At 52.4% G+C, this 15,700-nt stretch overlaps 2 protein-coding genes across 3 annotated transcripts; one reads left to right on the forward strand and one right to left on the reverse strand.

The window, feature by feature from the left end:
• The first annotated feature begins 1,138 nt into the window (after nt 1–1,138).
• JTB (jumping translocation breakpoint) lies at nt 1,139–8,273 on the forward strand. 2 transcript variants are annotated; one of them, XM_053277563.1, is made up of 5 exons: nt 1,139–1,497; nt 2,449–2,489; nt 3,395–3,480; nt 4,427–4,503; nt 7,551–8,273. In XM_053277563.1, the coding sequence occupies exons 1-5, from the start codon at nt 1,424–1,426 to the stop codon at nt 7,705–7,707; spliced, it is 435 nt and encodes a 144-aa protein (XP_053133538.1). In that variant the 5' UTR covers nt 1,139–1,423; the 3' UTR covers nt 7,708–8,273. The 2 variants fall into 2 exon arrangements, with proteins under 2 accessions (XP_053133538.1, XP_053133537.1); XM_053277562.1 differs by having other exon boundaries at nt 1,155–1,497; nt 4,424–4,503.
• Nucleotides 8,274–9,390: 1,117 nt separating this feature from the next.
• Nucleotides 9,391–12,625, reverse strand: LOC128337040 (cocaine- and amphetamine-regulated transcript protein-like). Its single transcript, XM_053277565.1, has 3 exons — nt 11,961–12,625; nt 10,855–10,938; nt 9,391–9,703 (listed from the first exon to the last, which is right to left on the reverse strand). The coding sequence occupies exons 1-3, from the start codon at nt 12,093–12,095 to the stop codon at nt 9,596–9,598; spliced, it is 327 nt and encodes a 108-aa protein (XP_053133540.1). The 5' UTR covers nt 12,096–12,625; the 3' UTR covers nt 9,391–9,595.
• Between the last annotated feature and the right edge of the window lie 3,075 nt (nt 12,626–15,700).

The raw sequence follows: 15,700 nt of genomic DNA on the forward strand, positions 1-15,700 counted from the left end.
AGCTCTCTGCACACTCACAGGGGCGCACCAGGTCTTTAGGTCAGTTTATAGAAACAAAACACCTCATCCAGGACCTGCTTCTCTTTACAAAGGAAAGGCATCTTGTGCATGCCCAGAGGCAACTGGTCCATGTAGAGAGGAGACTAGAATTGAGCTTGGCATGTGATCAGACCTACTGTGGCCTTGAAAGTCAAGTGTGTCGTGTGAGCCCCACAGAGCCCCGTGGTTGTCTTTGGTAGAGTACAGGAGGGGTTGACCATTGCCTCCTCCCGCGCAGTATGAGATGTAGCCTTTCAGCCCCTTCCTATATTGCTGCTGCCTGATAGAGGTGTTTCCCATATTCCTTGAAACATAGTCTGGGAAACATACCAGCGGGGATTCGAACCAGCAACCATTTGTTAGTCGAGCATTTCCCTGCTGCACCACTTGAGGTGGCTACTGTGGCCTTGGTGAAAATAAAAAATAAATAAAAAGATCACAAGATGCTTCTGGTTGTTAGAGAAAGGCAAACTATTCAGTGCTCAAAGACAGGAAGTGAAGTGCGGGTTAGCATCGGGAAGGAGGGCACTTTGCACATGCTCAGCAGCACTCGGACCTAGGATGTTTTAAAAACACCCAGCTGTTTATGAGTGAAAGCTACTCTGAGCATGTGTAGAAGCACTTTTCGCCCAAGTCTGTGCCAAGTGATTTCTTCTATATAACAAGAGATGCCTTTGAAAAGGCAAAGCCCCTGACTAGGCAGGGCCTCCACTGGAGGGGTGGAGGAGATGCAAACACCGTAATAAAAGAATTGGACAGAAATGGCTCCTTGAGGGAGAGAGTTACAGCAACATCCCCGCCCCTACCCTCCATTTTGGATGAAGAAGTTTTCCCCCCCAAGGTGCCTGTGGGGCAATGTTCTGTTTAGACACTTCCCGGGAGAGACACAGACAAGACCAGCCACGTAAGCCAAGAAGAATGTTCGTTTGTTTACTCCTCCATGTTTATTTATGCAAATATATGCTGATACTAGCACGTCCATTGGCTCAGCGGCAAAGGGGAAAAAAACCTGCCTTCGTTGCTATGGCAACTCCGGCTAGGCCTCAACGACGGCGTTGGGCGGAAGTAGTCCAGGAAGGAAGGGGGAGGAGTCGGAGGTGCGCCATAGAGGCCTCACGCAAACACACGCATTAAGCCGGAACTTCCAAGGGGGGGAAGAAGGGGGTGGAGTCGAAATCCGCTGCTCTAGCCCCGGTCTCTCTATGCTATTATTTACTTTGGATTGAGAGACCGCTGTATTTCTCCGCCGGCGGGCCGTGGCGCGCGTGCGCAGTGCGCAAACGCTCCTCCCCCCCCCAGCATGCCCCTCTCCCGCCAACATGGCGGTGCCCTCCAGTGAGGCGGAAGTCGGCTTGAGGCAGTTTTCTCCTTAGCAACAACAACCATGGGGCCGAAATGGTTTCTGGCGGCGGCCACGACGACGGCGCTTCTGGGGCTGCTGCTGGGCCCACCCCCTGGGTAAGAGGTCGCTTGTGTGGGGGGAAGGATCTGTGGGGTGGTGAATGGGGACTTCAAGGTAGTCGGGGGGGTGTGTGTATCCTGAGGGGCCGTAGGGGGGTTGTTCTTATTACTGTGTTATCTACTGCTGACTTATCGATTCTGACTTATTTATCATTTGTTTATTACATTTATATACTGCTATCCAGACGGCTCTGGGCGGTGCGCAACAACAAGAATGAAACCCACACATCGGTCCTCTTAAGAACAATCATTAAAAAACAGCATAAAGCCATGAACAATTAAAACACTTTAAAACAGTTCAAAAACCTTGGAAGGCCAGGCCAAACAGATAGGTTTTAAGGGCCCTCCTGATGGCCTCGAAATATTAATCTAATGATGATAACCGTAACCTTAATCAAATAGAACCTGGTAGTGCTACCAGTTTCTCTTGATTGTTTTGACCACAGGAGACCAACATGGCTGCCCGACACAAAACATTTATTATTATTATTATTATTATTTTATTATTATATTTATATCCCGCTCTTCCTCCAAGGAGCCCAGAGCGGTGTACTACATACTTGAGTTTCTCCTCACAACAACCCTGTGAAGTAGGTTAGGCTGAGAGAGAAGGGACTGGCCCAGAGTCAACCAGCTAGTATCATGGCTGAATGGGGATTTGAACTCGGGTCTCCCCGGTACTAGTCCACCACTGACCACGCTGACTCCTGTCAAAATGCCTCTTGACTTTAGAGGGCACATGTGTAAATGGCACTTTATAGACACAAAGTAGCACACTGCTTCCTCTCCATCCTCTTGTGATAATTACTTACCATGAGAATTTAAGACTAGCTTTACTGAATCAGAGCAAAGGCCCATCAAGCCAAGCACATTATTCCCCATAGTGGTCAACTATGTGTCTTGGTTGATTTTAATCTCTTTCTGCTGTTTTTTCTGTCCCGTTTGCAGATTGGCTGAGGCAGCTTTGGAGGGTGGTGGAAAAAGTTCAGGTGAGCAGATCGTCCCTTTTTTCCCTTGGTGTGGTGCTCATTTTAGAATTTAGCTTCTAGAAGATGGGAGGAGAGCTGATCTCCTGGTAGCAAGTATGACTTGTCCTCTTAGCTAATCAGGGTCCCCCCTGGTTGCATCTGAATGGGAGACTTGATGTGTGAGCACTGTAAGATATTCCCCTCAGGGGATGGAGCTGCTCTGGGAAGAGCATCGAGGTTCCAAGTTCTCTCCCTGGCATCTCCAAGATAGGGCTGAGAGAGAAGCTGCTGCCAGTCTGTGTAGACAATACTGACCTAGATGGACCAATGGTCAGACTCAGTATATGGCAGCTTCCTATGTTCCTGTGACTGGGGGCCAGCAGTAGACGATTAAAACTCACAAAATGGTGCTTTAGAAGATCAGGGTGTTTATAGAGGACAGTCCTTGGGCCTTTACTTTAAGAACACAAGAAGATCCCAGCTGGATCAGGCCCAAGGCCTATTTAGTCCAGCAGCCTGTTTCACACAGTGACCCACCAGATGTCTCTGGGAAACGCACAGGCAAGAGGTGAGGGCATGCCCTCTCTCCTGCTGTTGCTCCACTGCAACTGGCATTCAGAGGCATCTTGCCTCTGAGGTTGGAGGTGGCCTATAGCCACCAGACTAGTAGCCATTGATAGACTTGTTCTCCATGAATTTATCTAAACCCTTCTTACAGCCATCCAGGCTGTTGGCTGTCACCACATCTTGTTGCATAGAATCCCATAGGTTAATTATGCTTTGTGTGGGAAAACTTCCTTTTGTGGGCCTTAAATTTCTCGGCATCCAGTTTCATGGGACGGCCACTTTGGGAACTCCCCTTGTGTGAAAATAGCTCGCTTGAAGCTCTTCAAATGATACTGATGGCTCCTTCCGTTTCCCCGCAGCGAGTTTGCCAGAGACCACGCCATGTGGGCAGACGGGGGACTTTGTGGTGATGCAGCAGTGTACCGCCTGCACCGTTTTCCAGGTGGTAAGTCGGCCTTTACCTTGACTGAGCTTGGTGGGAGGCTGGCCCCTCTCCCATGGCCAAGGTGAGTTCTTGACACAGATTTGTAAGTGCCTGGTGTGCTTGGGCTTGGCTGGCTTTTCATGGCCCAGGCAAGTGTGATTTTTAGGAATGGTCCACCCTCAATGGGGCCCACTCCCATCTCCTTGTTGCTGTGAAAGCCGGTGTTCTGGGCATGGCTCGAATGGAAGGAGGCGAGCTGGGAGCAGTGTCTCATATAGACACCACACACAGCCGCCTCCTGAGGGCAAGTGGAACATAGGGAGCTGCCATATACTGAGTCAGACCCTTGGTCTACCTAGTTCAGTATTGTCTTCACAGACTGGCAGCAGCTTCTCCAAGTCTGTAGGCAGGAATGTCTCTCAGCCCAATCTTGGAGATGCTGCCAGGGAGGGAACTTGGAACCTTCTGCTCTTCCCAGAGCGGCTCCTTCTCCTGAGGGGAATCTCTTACAGTGCTGCTTACACGTCTAGTCTCTCTTTCCTAGGCAACCAGGGCAGACCCTGCTTAGCTATGGGGACAAGTCATGCTTGCTACCACCAGGCCAGCTCTCCTCTCAAAGTGCACTTGTGGTGGAGATGAAACAGAATGGCCATCTACAGCAGAGGTTGATGGAGGGAAGCATGGCTTGAGCAGTAACTCAGTCAGAGGCCCAGGGGGCAGCCTCAGCTGTGGGCCGTGCTCTGGACTTGCGAGAACCTCTGATCTCTCTTCCATGGCACGCTGTTCTCTTGTGTGCAATTTGAGAATTGCTTATCTAGGTAGCATTTGAGTCCCCCCTGCCCGGCTACGTCTTAGGTTAGCCTTTAATGACCGTGAGCATGAATCTAAAGACAGTGGCTGTCACAGGTGGTCTAACCTCAGACAGGGAGGGGGAGGCTTAATAACCGTGTGCTCTTGCTTGCAGAAGACTGTGCGGGAATGCAGCAAGACGGGGTTCGTTGAGCAAATCAACTGCAGCGCTTCGGACAAGGGTGAATTCAGGAGGTGAGTGTGAGCACAGGCAATGACACAGCCAGTGGCCTTAGCGGGCCCCTGCCGCCTCAGGATCCTGTCTCGGATGCAGATGCTGTTTTGGCGCGGGGAGAGTTCAGGAGAGCGACTGTACTAAAATATGTCGGAGGGAAATCTCTGTCCATGCTTAACGGGCATACTGATGCACCAGAGGCCCACAGGTCTCCAGGCTAAAGAGCATCCTGACCCTGGGCAAACCCCTTCCCTGCTTTAAAGCTACAAGTTGTTGAAAACGTTATTCACATCCAAATATTGTTATGGGGGAAACACAATGTCGGGATAATCCTTAAAGATGAGGATCGTTAGAGCACAGGGGAATCAAAATAGATCTTCAGGACTGATGCATTGTGGGAATCATGCCCAGGTCCTTCGGGGCCTGGGGGAGCTGCCAGTCCTGAGGGGCACTCTGAGGTGAAGGAGGAATATGAAGAGGACTGGGCAATGAGAAATGTCACTCCAGGAAACGTTGCTTAGAGTCTCGCTGTCCAGGTTAGAGAAATCTGCCTCGGTTGAATCATTGAATCGTATGAGGTGTAATCGATAGTTTTATGAAATCTGCACACCTCTGAATGTGAGCAAAAGTAGTTGTTTCTAAAGAGAGAAGCATATTTTGTTGGATGAATCGCAGGCATCTCTGGAGGCAGGGTTGCTGAAGAGGCCTTTCTCTTTTCCTTCCTTTGCCGTCAGCAGTTATTAGAAGAGTGTATAGTGAAGAATAATACCAATTAATCAGAAGCCCCTTTTTAATTGACCAAAAGGCTTTTGAATCACTCGTCAGCTAAAGCCTGCGACCCTAATAATGTATTTTGGATTCTTAGAAAACATCCCTCAGGTATCTGTGTGATTAAAACGATATGTGACCCTGGCCACTTAGCATAACCTCATTTTCTTAGTTATTTCAGTATTGGGGGCACCATACTTTATTCCTCTGCCAATTTCCATCTTCCAAGGTATTGATCAGTCCTTTTTGGAACTCAGTTTTGTTGTTGAGTTTCTGGTGGTGGGCAGTTCCACAGGAGTAATATGAAGATACTTCCCTTCATGTGTGTGACTGCTGTGTCCTGGTGCCATGTGTACGGTGGGGTAGGCACAGACTTCTTGCTGTGGTTGGTGGTTGCACCCCACTATTTTTGGTGGTTGCACCTCCTTTATGGAATAGCCTCCCCAGTGAGGTTTGCCTGGCTTCAGCACTTTGTTCTTTTAGACGCCAGGTAACAACCTTCTTGTTCACTCAGGCTTAATTTGATTTTTGAAACTGACTTTAAAAAAAAGTGTTTACATTCTTTTATATTGTATTTTGTAATTTGTATTTGTTTGTTTTTTGGTGGTGTGTGTGTGTGTGATGTGTTTTTACTAGATGTTTTAATGCTGTGTTGTGAGCCGCCCAGAGAACAATTTGTTATGGGGTGGCCACCAAAATTCTATTATTTATTCATTCATTCATTCATTCATTCATTTGTGGTCCTGCTGCATGGCTTAGCAAGCTGCCTTCTCCTTGCAGTTTTGCTCTCTGCTTTCAATGTTGTGTAATAGTGTAACTAACGCATGAATCCCAGCTCTCGCTTTCATGCTCTGCCTCTGCTGATGAAAAGAGCTTGCTGTGGCCACATCGCCCCTCCTAACTGGGCCAAGAGGTGGCTTTTCAAAACGATGGCTGTCTTCGATTGAGCAGGAGGAAAGCAACTGCTGCTTCTCGGGCCAGCACTGCCTCCTTCCCAGGGGCTCCCTTTAGACTGTGGTCCCTTTGGGTCGGGGGGGAGGCATCTTCTCATCTCTCGGGCTCCAGAAACTCCTTGGGGAACTTCTTAGTCAAAAAGCCGCGTGGGCAGATTCTAATCCTAAGCAGTGGTCCCTCTAATATTTTTTCATCTCTGTGCGGAATGAGTTTTGTTCTGGGCGGCAGTATCAAGGCACTGTGTGTGCACCTGCATTCAGAGTGGGGCCTTCCTAAATCAACCTTAGCAGGATCTAAGATTAACTGAGCAGATATCGAAAAACTGGTGAGCGTGCACACGCCTTAGAGGGAACAGTGATCCTAAATAATACATTTGCTTTCCCCGCTCAGGCCAAGGTTGGCCTCGTTAAGCGGCCTCTGCTCACCGGGCCAGGAATGGGTCCCTTTTCAAAATGGCGGCCCTCTTGTTTTGAGAACAGGGGAGAGCGACCGTCCCTCTTCAGCCCAGCATGGCTTCCCTCCCAGTGGCTGTTACTGGGGTCTCCCTTAGGTTTCTTTTTAGATGGGGACCCTTCCAGGGCAGGGAGCCATCTTCAGGTCCTCTCTGGAAGTCAGCCTTCTGACTGGGCAATGGGGCACCTTCTGAAGGAGACTCTCTTGCAGTGGACCTCATAACAGCGAATCCCAGACGTTGTTGACTACAACTCCCAGCATCCACAGCTACTGTGACCTTTGGCTGAGGATGCTGAGAGCTGAAGTCCACAAGATCTGGGATTCCCTATTACACTAAGAAGTTTATTGTTATAACCACTGTTCATAACATAACGTAACGTTAGAGAAAAACATTAACGTTCCCTCTTATAGGGAACAGTGCTTGCTTGCATTTAGCAGTGGGGAAGCAACTACCCCTGTCCAACCCAGCACAGCATTTCCCCCCCCCCGCCCCCATTGCCTCTGGGCAGCTGTCTCCCTTGTGTCTTTTTAAATTTTTATTTTTTGGAAGATGTGAGCCTTTTGGGACAAGGAACCTTCCCCCCACTGCCCCATTTCTTCTGCTACATAAGCTGCTTTTGTGAACATATTGGAGCAGAATATGGTTTTTAATGCTGACGTGGTGCAGTCGAACTCTTAGCAGTCGGCCTTTGAGTCTGTGAGAAGGCTCTTGTGGAAACCGAGGGGCACCCCCTTGGAAGCGCCTGCCTGCTTCTCCTCGCGGGGTCCTGCTGCGGCTCCCCAGAAGATGACGCACTGCTCGCTTGTGCTGCCTCCCTCTCTCCTCCCGCCGCGGGCCGCTTGCATGCACCTTGCAGTGTCAGGATGTGCTGATCCCCTCTTCTCCTTGCAGCTGCCGCTCCATGATGAGGGAGGCGCGCATCTTTTGGAAGTTCCTGGGAGCCATGCTCGGCATGGCCGTGGCCTTTGCCCTGCTGGTCGTGTGTCGCCAGCGCATGCTTGACCGCAAGGCCCTGGAGAAAGTGCGCAAGCAAATAGAATCGATCTAGTGGGCCCCCCTCGTCTTCTGCTCCTCTCATCCTGGCGGCTGGAGGCGGAATACCGATCTTTTGTGGGACTGTGGAGAACAAGGGGGGCCTTGCCTTGGCGGGCAAGCTCTTCCCTCGGGCCACAAGGTTGTGCCGCTCCCGTGCAAACACCACAGGGACTCCCGTGCAAACACCCCTGGCCCTTGCGAGCGGTGGTCGTCCTGCCCTCCTCAGTCAAGCTGGGTGGCGCGACGTGGGACGGACTCCGTGCCCTCCCTGGACTCCGCACGAGGGTTGGAGGAAGCCCTCGCCCCTCTCTCGTCATTCAGCAACAGAACCCCACAGCCGAGCATCTTGAGACTGCGAGGAAATGGGCAAGTGGCAGGCAGTCTGACCCAGACGGGGCAACAGCTGGGCCTCTTCAGTTTTTTGGGTTTTTTGGGGTGGGGGAAAGCACGAAGCTGCCGAACTGCATGGCCACGAGTGGGTTGAGAGACAGCTCCTGCAGCTGAATTTTGTTTTTTACGCTCTCCTCTGTCGTCCATGTGTACAGAAGCTTAGGTTGATTAAAAACTGTCCCCACCGAGTGTGAAGAGGCTTTCTGAATGTGTGCCCCTCTGCGTCTTGGGTCCGGCAGCCCGGCACGGCTGCTGGAAATGGCCTGGAGACGAGCCAGGCCCAACCTGGTTCTGTTCACAGTGAGCAGAGTAAGGTGGGAATAGCTCCCGATCGGGCACCAGAGGCCTGCGCCTCCCTGGAGTCCCTCTGCCTTGGTTTGGCTGCGCTTCCGTGCCTGGTGGGGTGGGGGCCAGCTCCAGAGGGGGTGGGTTTGGGCGTTTACAGGGGGAGAGGGGGCAAGGCGGTTGAAGTGCCCCCTCGGCAACAGCAGCCCCACCCTCCTCGCTCTGCGTGGAGCCACACAGCGCGGGGGCTGGACAAAGCCCCTCGTCACTCATCGGCCGGCCGGTGGCTTCTCTAACGTTCTTGAAAGGAAAGGGGAGAGAGCGACCTCTCCCCCCCCCCAGCTCTGCGAAGGCGTGCATGGGGGGTCTCCGCTTCCTTTTCTGCTCACTCCACTGACTGGACAGCCTGGTGGCTGCAGCTGCGCGGTCAGTCTTGGCTCGCTAAGCCCCCCCCCCGGAGATGAGCGTGTCAGTGATGGACGGACTCATAGACCTGCAGCGCCATCTTGTGACGAGTCCGGCCCTTGGCCCACCTGGTGCCGTCTTGTCTGCACTGACTGGCAGCAGCTCGCCAGGGTTTCAGGCTCGGGGGTCTTGCCCAGCTCTCCGTGGGGATGCCAGGCTTGACCTTGGGACCTGGTGCCTCTGCCAGGAGATGCCCCTTCCAGTGCCGCCCTGCCTGTCGGACGTGAAGCAAGGAGGAGCATCTTTTCTGGGCAGCGTTTGTTTTTTCGACGTAAACCGCTTTGAGAACTTGGGTTGAAAAGCGGTATTTAAATATTGGTGGTGGTGGTGGTGGTGGTAGGTTAGGATCTGTTTGATTTAAGCTGACCTTTCCAGGCTCTGCCTGAAACCCCCATCCTGTAAGCCAGAGAAAGGCAAGCTCTGGGCGCTCCCTGGTGGTGAACATCAACCTCCATCCCCCCCAGCCCCAGGTTACCTGCCCCTGCTTCAACGAGGCACTCTCCCCTCTCTTCTGGCTGTGGCTTGGCATAGAAGCGAAAGAAATGCACTCTGCACGTGCTCAGAAGCTCTCTTTATTACTTTCTGTGTTCCAAGGTTGGGTTCCGGGGTGCCAGGGGGGCCCTGCCCCATTTCCCAAATAACCTCTCGCCTCCCCGGGCTGATGCGTCGCAGCAAAGCAGAAAGCAGGAGGGTGAAGACACCTTGCGGGGAGGGGATGGAGTCCGAGGAGCGTCCCGGGTGGGTGGGCACATCCTGCGGCCTCACAAGCACTTGAGGAGGAAGGTGTTGCAGGCAGATCCACGGGGGCAGTCGCAGAGCCTGCCGATCCGGGCCCCTTTCCTCACGGCACAGAAGTCGCCAAAGGAGCACTAGAGAGGGGCGAGAAGGTTAGGATGGACGGCCGTGAGTCACATGCCTTGAGGTGACTGCTGGACCACACACCTGAGCCTCTTCCAGTTCTGCACTCCAAATGCATTATAATTTAAGCATCACGTAATGGTTAGAGTGTTGGACTAAGTCCGGGAAGACCTGAGTTTGAATTCCCATTCATCCATGAAACTCACTGGGTGACTCTGGCCAGTCATATATCTCTCAGCCTCACCTACCTCACAGGGTTGTTTCCACCTTTGACACCGGGGTGCAGAGTTCCGGGGTCTACCTGAGCTAGGGGTTGAAGTTGGCTGAAGCTAGGACGGCCGGACCCAGTGTCCTGGCTTGCCAAATCCTGGCTTGAAAATGTAAAATTCTGTGCGTTGCTCGGTGCGCCAAATGGTTTGTATTCAACTCTAGTAATGAATAAATAATCATAACAAGGAACAGGTATACATATGAATAAACCCATGAATGTACTACAAATGAATATGTATAAGTCCAAATGAAAAATAGTGAATGCTCCAACGTTGATGAAAGTTCCAAATAAGTGACGAGACATTGATGTAATGATTGATGTCTGAGCATGCATGTGTAGTAATATTCATTACTAGAGTTGAATACTTGGGTATATGCACGTGCAGAATTATCTGTTAGACTATTGGCATTTCAATATAGTGCCTTTTGGGGACCCTTTTAGTTCAGAAGAAGGGGGCAGGGGGCAGCAGCGACCGTGGCAGAGGCCTAGAAAGTGCTGCAGGGTGTGGAGAACATCGCGGAGAGCTTTGCTCCACGCTATACTCCACGTTGGGGTCACTCGGTGAAGCTTACTGGCGGAGGTTCAGGAGGGGAGACCAAAGGAAGGACCAGCCGATGTACCCTTAATTGCTGGCCTTTGCTGCCATGAGAAGGGGTGAGGGCCACAAGCTGAGATGGCTCTGAAGGGGAATCAGACCAGTGTACAGAGGAAGGCGAGTCGGTCGACTGCTGTCGGACAAAAGAGCTACACGGAACTTCCGGGTTCAGGGGCAGTGTACCTGAATACTGGCGGTACATAGACAAACAACAAGGGAAGGCTATTGCTGGTGGGCTTCCCAGAGGCAGCTCCTGGACTGCTCTGAAAAGCAGGAAACGGGAGCGACGCCCATACCTTGGGAACTTGGTTGAATTTCTTCTCCCAAGTGGAGACCTTCTTATGCTGCAGCTTTTCCAGCACCTCCTGCAGTTCTTCTAGCTGGGGGAGAAGAAGAAGAGGACGTTTACACTGCCTGAAGGCGTGGAAGAAGCAGCCTCTGGCTTCCGCGCTGGTTGCCGCGCTAGTCCTGTGCACACAGATGAATCGGCCAAACGGGCGTCCTCTCCTCGTCCCAGTGTTAGGCTGAGAGGTGGGAGACTTGGTGGGGTTATGCCTAAGAGCTTCACGGCGGTTTGAACTCATGGCTGGGTTTTCACTGGCGGCAAGATCACAGCATGTTCTTTCTGTATCGCCCTCATCAACTGAGAAAGCTACCGCCCTGCCTCCGGTTCTAAACTCACGAAAGCTGCAGAAATACGTAGAACACTCAAGCTAGATGGACTGGAATGAATCTGGGGCAACTCCATGTGCCTGTAGGGAAGAGCTCTTGCTCAATGGTGGAGCCCTTGCTTGGTGTGCAGAAGAGCCCCTGGTCAAGAACAGAGGAAGCTGCCTTATACCGAGTCAGACCCTTGATCCATCGAGCTTAGTGTCCTCTACTCTGACTGGCAGTGGCTCTCCAAGGTTCCAGGCAGGAGTCTTTCCCAGCCCCACCTGGAGATACTGCCGTGGATGGAACCCGGGACCTTCCGCATGCAGGGTAGATGCTCAGCCAGTGAACTATGGCCCCATCCCGGTTCAGTCCTTGGCATCAGTTAAAATGATCCTGGGTGCCTGGACTGGGAGAGTTGCTGCCAGTCAGAGTTGACAGTATTGGACTAGACAGACCATAGGTCTGACTCGAGATAAGACAGCCTCTGACACAAGCGCACTCGCTCATGGGTCAGCTTGACCCTCGGCATACAGCAATGCGTAGCCGATCTCAGTGGCTGTGCATCACGTTGCATGCCAGTTTGGTTCAGCCGGCATCAGCCCCTTCCCTGTGTCCAAACTGGCGTTGCCAGCTGGGTTGCTTGGGGCTACTTCGGGCATCCTGGCTGCCCTTTCCTCCCTCCCTCCCAGACGAAGTGCCTTGCAGCCAGGGACTGAGGGAGACGTCCCGATGGGTCGGTCCTACTCACCAGTTCCTTTTCGTGTGCCTGGTACGAGTGCTTGAGCGGGAAGTCCGGAGGTTCCCGGGCAGCCACGCTGAACTCCCGGTGTGCTGCCAAAAGCAGGAAGAGGAGGACCGCAGAGCCCAAGAGGGACCGATCCATTGTGGACGCGAGCCGGAGGACGCAGCTCTCGGCTCGGGCTGAAGGGAAGCACGAGTGAGCTCACCCAGGAGCTGTCCTCGGTGCTGAAGCTCCGAACCCGCCCCTCTTCTGCCGCTTAGCACAAGCGAGTTATCCTGTCGGCGTCTCCCCCAGCCTGCACGAGCTTGGAGGGGGGAACTTTCCCAGAGAGGCCCCCTCGACTTGTGTCCCCGGGGCACGTGCTGCCGAAGGTGGGGGAGAGTGGAGCGAAAGCCTCCGAGAGCCGTCGGCAGCGCCCGGGGGGTGCTCTCCGAGGGGGCCGCCGCTCCGATATTTATGAGCGCCTTACTCCGCAATTGCAATTAGGCGAGAGATGAGAGGACTTAAATGGAACGGAGCGGCTCATCCGTCATCCTGGCCGGGCCCCAGCGCTGGCTGTGGGCAAAGCCCGCTGGAAATTACCTCACTCCCTGCCCAATAACTGTTGATTGTGCTCTGTCTGGCTGCACATCTGTCTAATGATCCCGCTCTCTGTGCGGTTATTATGAGAATTCATCATCCCGGTCGGACGTCTCCGTGTTGGAGAGCACTTCGCTGTCCTTGTTCGGCGGCTCCGTCTCGTTCTTACTTTTCTCTGGGCGCAGTCCCGGAGGGCCACAGCAAGCTCTCAGGGGGGCACCTTCCCTCTGGCTGGAGAGGCTAAAACACGGAGGCCTTGGAGAAGTTTAGGGGGAGGAGGACTCGAATTGGGGGGGGGGACAGAGCCAGAATCAGGAGTAGCGGGGAGAAAGTGGCTGGAAAGGAGGATTTCCTCCCCTAATAGCTATGGGCAACTCCTCATGATACCCTGTCTGGGAAATATTGGTTTAGATATGTGGCCTGTTGATCTTCTGCAGGTGTCCTGGGGAGGGCGTTGCTCATCTCTGTTTTTATCACTGTCCCTCTTGTGTGTGGCTGGTGTGCTTCATTAAAAATGCAAACGGAGCTGTCTGTCTGAGCCTCTGTCTAATAATCGACCATTTGTTCTGAGGATTAATGATCCCGACAGGACATTTTGCTGCTGGGAGGCATTCATTCATTCATTCAAAGTTTATTACGGTCTATGACCAGCACAACAAAGGGGGGGGGGAACAATACAATTAAAATATAAATAATTAAAACAACAACAAAAAACAAGTCAACAGTCTAACCCATCATTAGGAGGCATTTCACCATCCTTGCCTCGCCTGCCTGTCCTTCCTGCCCTCGTTCATCTGTCCTTCCGACTTCTGTCAGCTCTGGAATCTTTTTTCCTTTTTTTGCCTTCCTTCCAGAGATTTCTCCTTGCTTTTCACCACCTCACTTCCTGACCTATATCCCCTGCCCCCCTCTCCCGCCCCGCTTTTCCTGAGGCACACATCTGACATGTGGTAGGTTATGCAAGAGTTGGACAGACCATAATCTCCTCTTCTTGCTGGGGATTAGGATTAATGGTGTTTTGCTAGGAGCAGGGAACCCACAAAGAGCATAGGGTCGCCTGCTCTGTCGCTGGGCTGTGGCGGCTCGTTACAGCGCCCCCTGCTGTTTGGCATTGGTAGGAACTGGACAGAGGGCAGGTTGGTTGTCTTGGCCCAGCCTGGAAGGTCCCAGGTTGGTTTGGGGAAGATCCAGCTCTCGGAAACCCTGCGGAGCCATAGCTGGACCTTGTGACAATAATGGGCTGGGTGGACAGTAGAGATCAGCTTCCTCCGTTCGAACTGATTCTGTTGCTATGCATGAAGTTAGTCCAGGAAAGGACCACAGCTCAGCGGTCAAGCATCTTCTTTGCACGCAGAAGGTCCCAGGTTCAATCCCTGGCAGGGCTGGGAAGGACCCCTGAGCCCGAAACCTTGGAGATGCCGCTGTCGGTCAGAGCAGGCAGTACTGAGCTCCATGGCCCCGGGGCTTGACTCAGTGCGAGGCAGTTTCCTGTGTTGTTTACCAATTTCCCCCCCTTCTGCGCTCTTGTTTCTGCCTTCAGTTAACTCTGAATGAGTAGGGTTTTCCACTTGGGTAGCTCTCACCCCTCTCTCTGACTCCGAATAATAGGGCTGCCACAACGTCTGCTCTAGCTGGACCCCTGAGAGATTCACAGACACCCCGCAGGAGGGCATTCCGAAGATGGTAGGGGTTTTTTAGAATGTTTATGGGGTTTGATGCCACCACACTTGGCGATGGGCCTCTAGCAATCACTTTAAAAGGGGACTAGGCACCTCCAAGGAGGAAGAGAGGTCTATCGGTGGCTATGATAACTAAAAGGAGCCTGCATGTTCAGGGGCAGTCTACCTCTGAATGCCAGCTGCTGGGGATCAGCCATAAGGAAGCTGGGGATCAGCCACAGAGCTTCATTCTGTTCCAGAGCTTCATTTCCTGCTTTTGGGCTTCCTGGGAGTGTGTGTGTGTGGCCTCTGCGGGATCCTGGATTTGATGGAGTCCTGGTTGGATCCAGCTGGGCTCTTCTTAACGAAAGCTTTATTAACGCCGTCTTCTTAACTAGCTTTTCTAGACAAAAACTTGTGCGACTAATTGACGGACGGTTCTTTAATCTGAGGACAGGCCTCCTGAGAGCTGAGAGGAGGCAGAATAGCGATGCATGCATATGTATCGCTGGCCATTAATACGATTCGGGCAGTGGGGGGCAGTGGAGGCGGAGGCAGCTTGATCCATCCTTAAATGAGATCACCCGTCGCCCGCGCCCCGAGCTCGGACTCATTAAGCTGCTCTGACGATCGATGCTGGGCACTTGAGCCTGGATTGATTTCTTGCTGCATCTTGAAATCACGTCAAGCCCTTGGTAGCCGGAGCTAATGAAGACTGCCCCAGCCCTCGCCTGAGACGCGCCTGGTGGGAGCCGAGAGCCGTTCATCAACTCCTCCCATGTTAGCAACTTGTCCTCGTGTGTTAACAAGAATCTTTCCCAGCCAGACAAGTTTTCAAGATTTCATGGAGCAGCCAGAGGAAAAGAAAGCAGATGAGAGAAAAAGCAAGAAACTCACCCTGTCACCTTCCTGCTTATTCTTTTAAGTAAAATTTGACTGGAAGCAATTATTCAGATCTGATTGCAGACTCTCTCCTAATTTGATTTAAAATAAAGAAGCCACCGTAACTACTTCAGTGAGGGTGCCAACTGACCACAACCCAGCCCCAGACTGCTCCTGTGCCCTGGGTCTGCTCTTGTGCCTCTATCAGAGGCTTGGCTTTGCGGGAATCGCCAGGCGCAGCTTTTAACGGCATAGAAGGAAAACCAATCAGCCTGCTCAAGTCTGCAGCTCAAATGGCTAAGGGTGCAGCTGCAGGGGCTGCTTCAGAAGTTGGCACACTTTCTCCTTAGAACTTAATTGGAATTCTAGTGTGTGCCCTGAAGGGGGATAAAGACTGTCGTGTCCCCCACGCCCCCACCCCCTCCGCTTGGGGGACAAACTAGGCAAGAGGCTGTTGCTTTCATGTCCTGAGCTTCCGTTCTATCAACTGCTATTATCCCTGATGGCTAAGTAGATCCTCCAGGTTCAGCAGCAGTCTGCCTCTGCATACCAACTGCTGAGGACCAAATTACAGGGGGAGGTTGCTTTCTTTGTACCTTGCTTGTATGCTTCTCCGAAGCATAGGCT

Source organism: Hemicordylus capensis, chromosome 14, assembly GCF_027244095.1.
Source record: "Hemicordylus capensis ecotype Gifberg chromosome 14, rHemCap1.1.pri, whole genome shotgun sequence".
Lineage (NCBI taxonomy): Eukaryota > Metazoa > Chordata > Lepidosauria > Squamata > Cordylidae > Hemicordylus > Hemicordylus capensis.

Excerpts from the sequence above, each read along its gene's own strand:
- JTB (XM_053277562.1), top strand. The coding sequence starts at position 1,424 with ATGGGGCCGAAATGGTTTCTGGCGGCGGCCACGACGACGGCGCTTCTG. Across the intron at positions 2,490-3,394 it reads GGGTGGTGGAAAAAGTTCAG|CGAGTTTGCCAGAGACCACG; the intron begins GTGAGCAGATCG and ends GTTTCCCCGCAG. Across the intron at positions 4,504-7,550 it reads GACAAGGGTGAATTCAGGAG|CTGCCGCTCCATGATGAGGG; the intron begins GTGAGTGTGAGC and ends TTCTCCTTGCAG.
- LOC128337040 (XM_053277565.1), bottom strand. The coding sequence starts at position 12,095 with ATGGATCGGTCCCTCTTGGGCTCTGCGGTCCTCCTCTTCCTGCTTTTG. Across the intron at positions 10,939-11,960 it reads AGGCACACGAAAAGGAACTG|CTAGAAGAACTGCAGGAGGT; the intron begins GTGAGTAGGACC and ends CTTCTCCCCCAG. Across the intron at positions 9,704-10,854 it reads AATTCAACCAAGTTCCCAAG|TGCTCCTTTGGCGACTTCTG; the intron begins GTATGGGCGTCG and ends GCCCCTCTCTAG.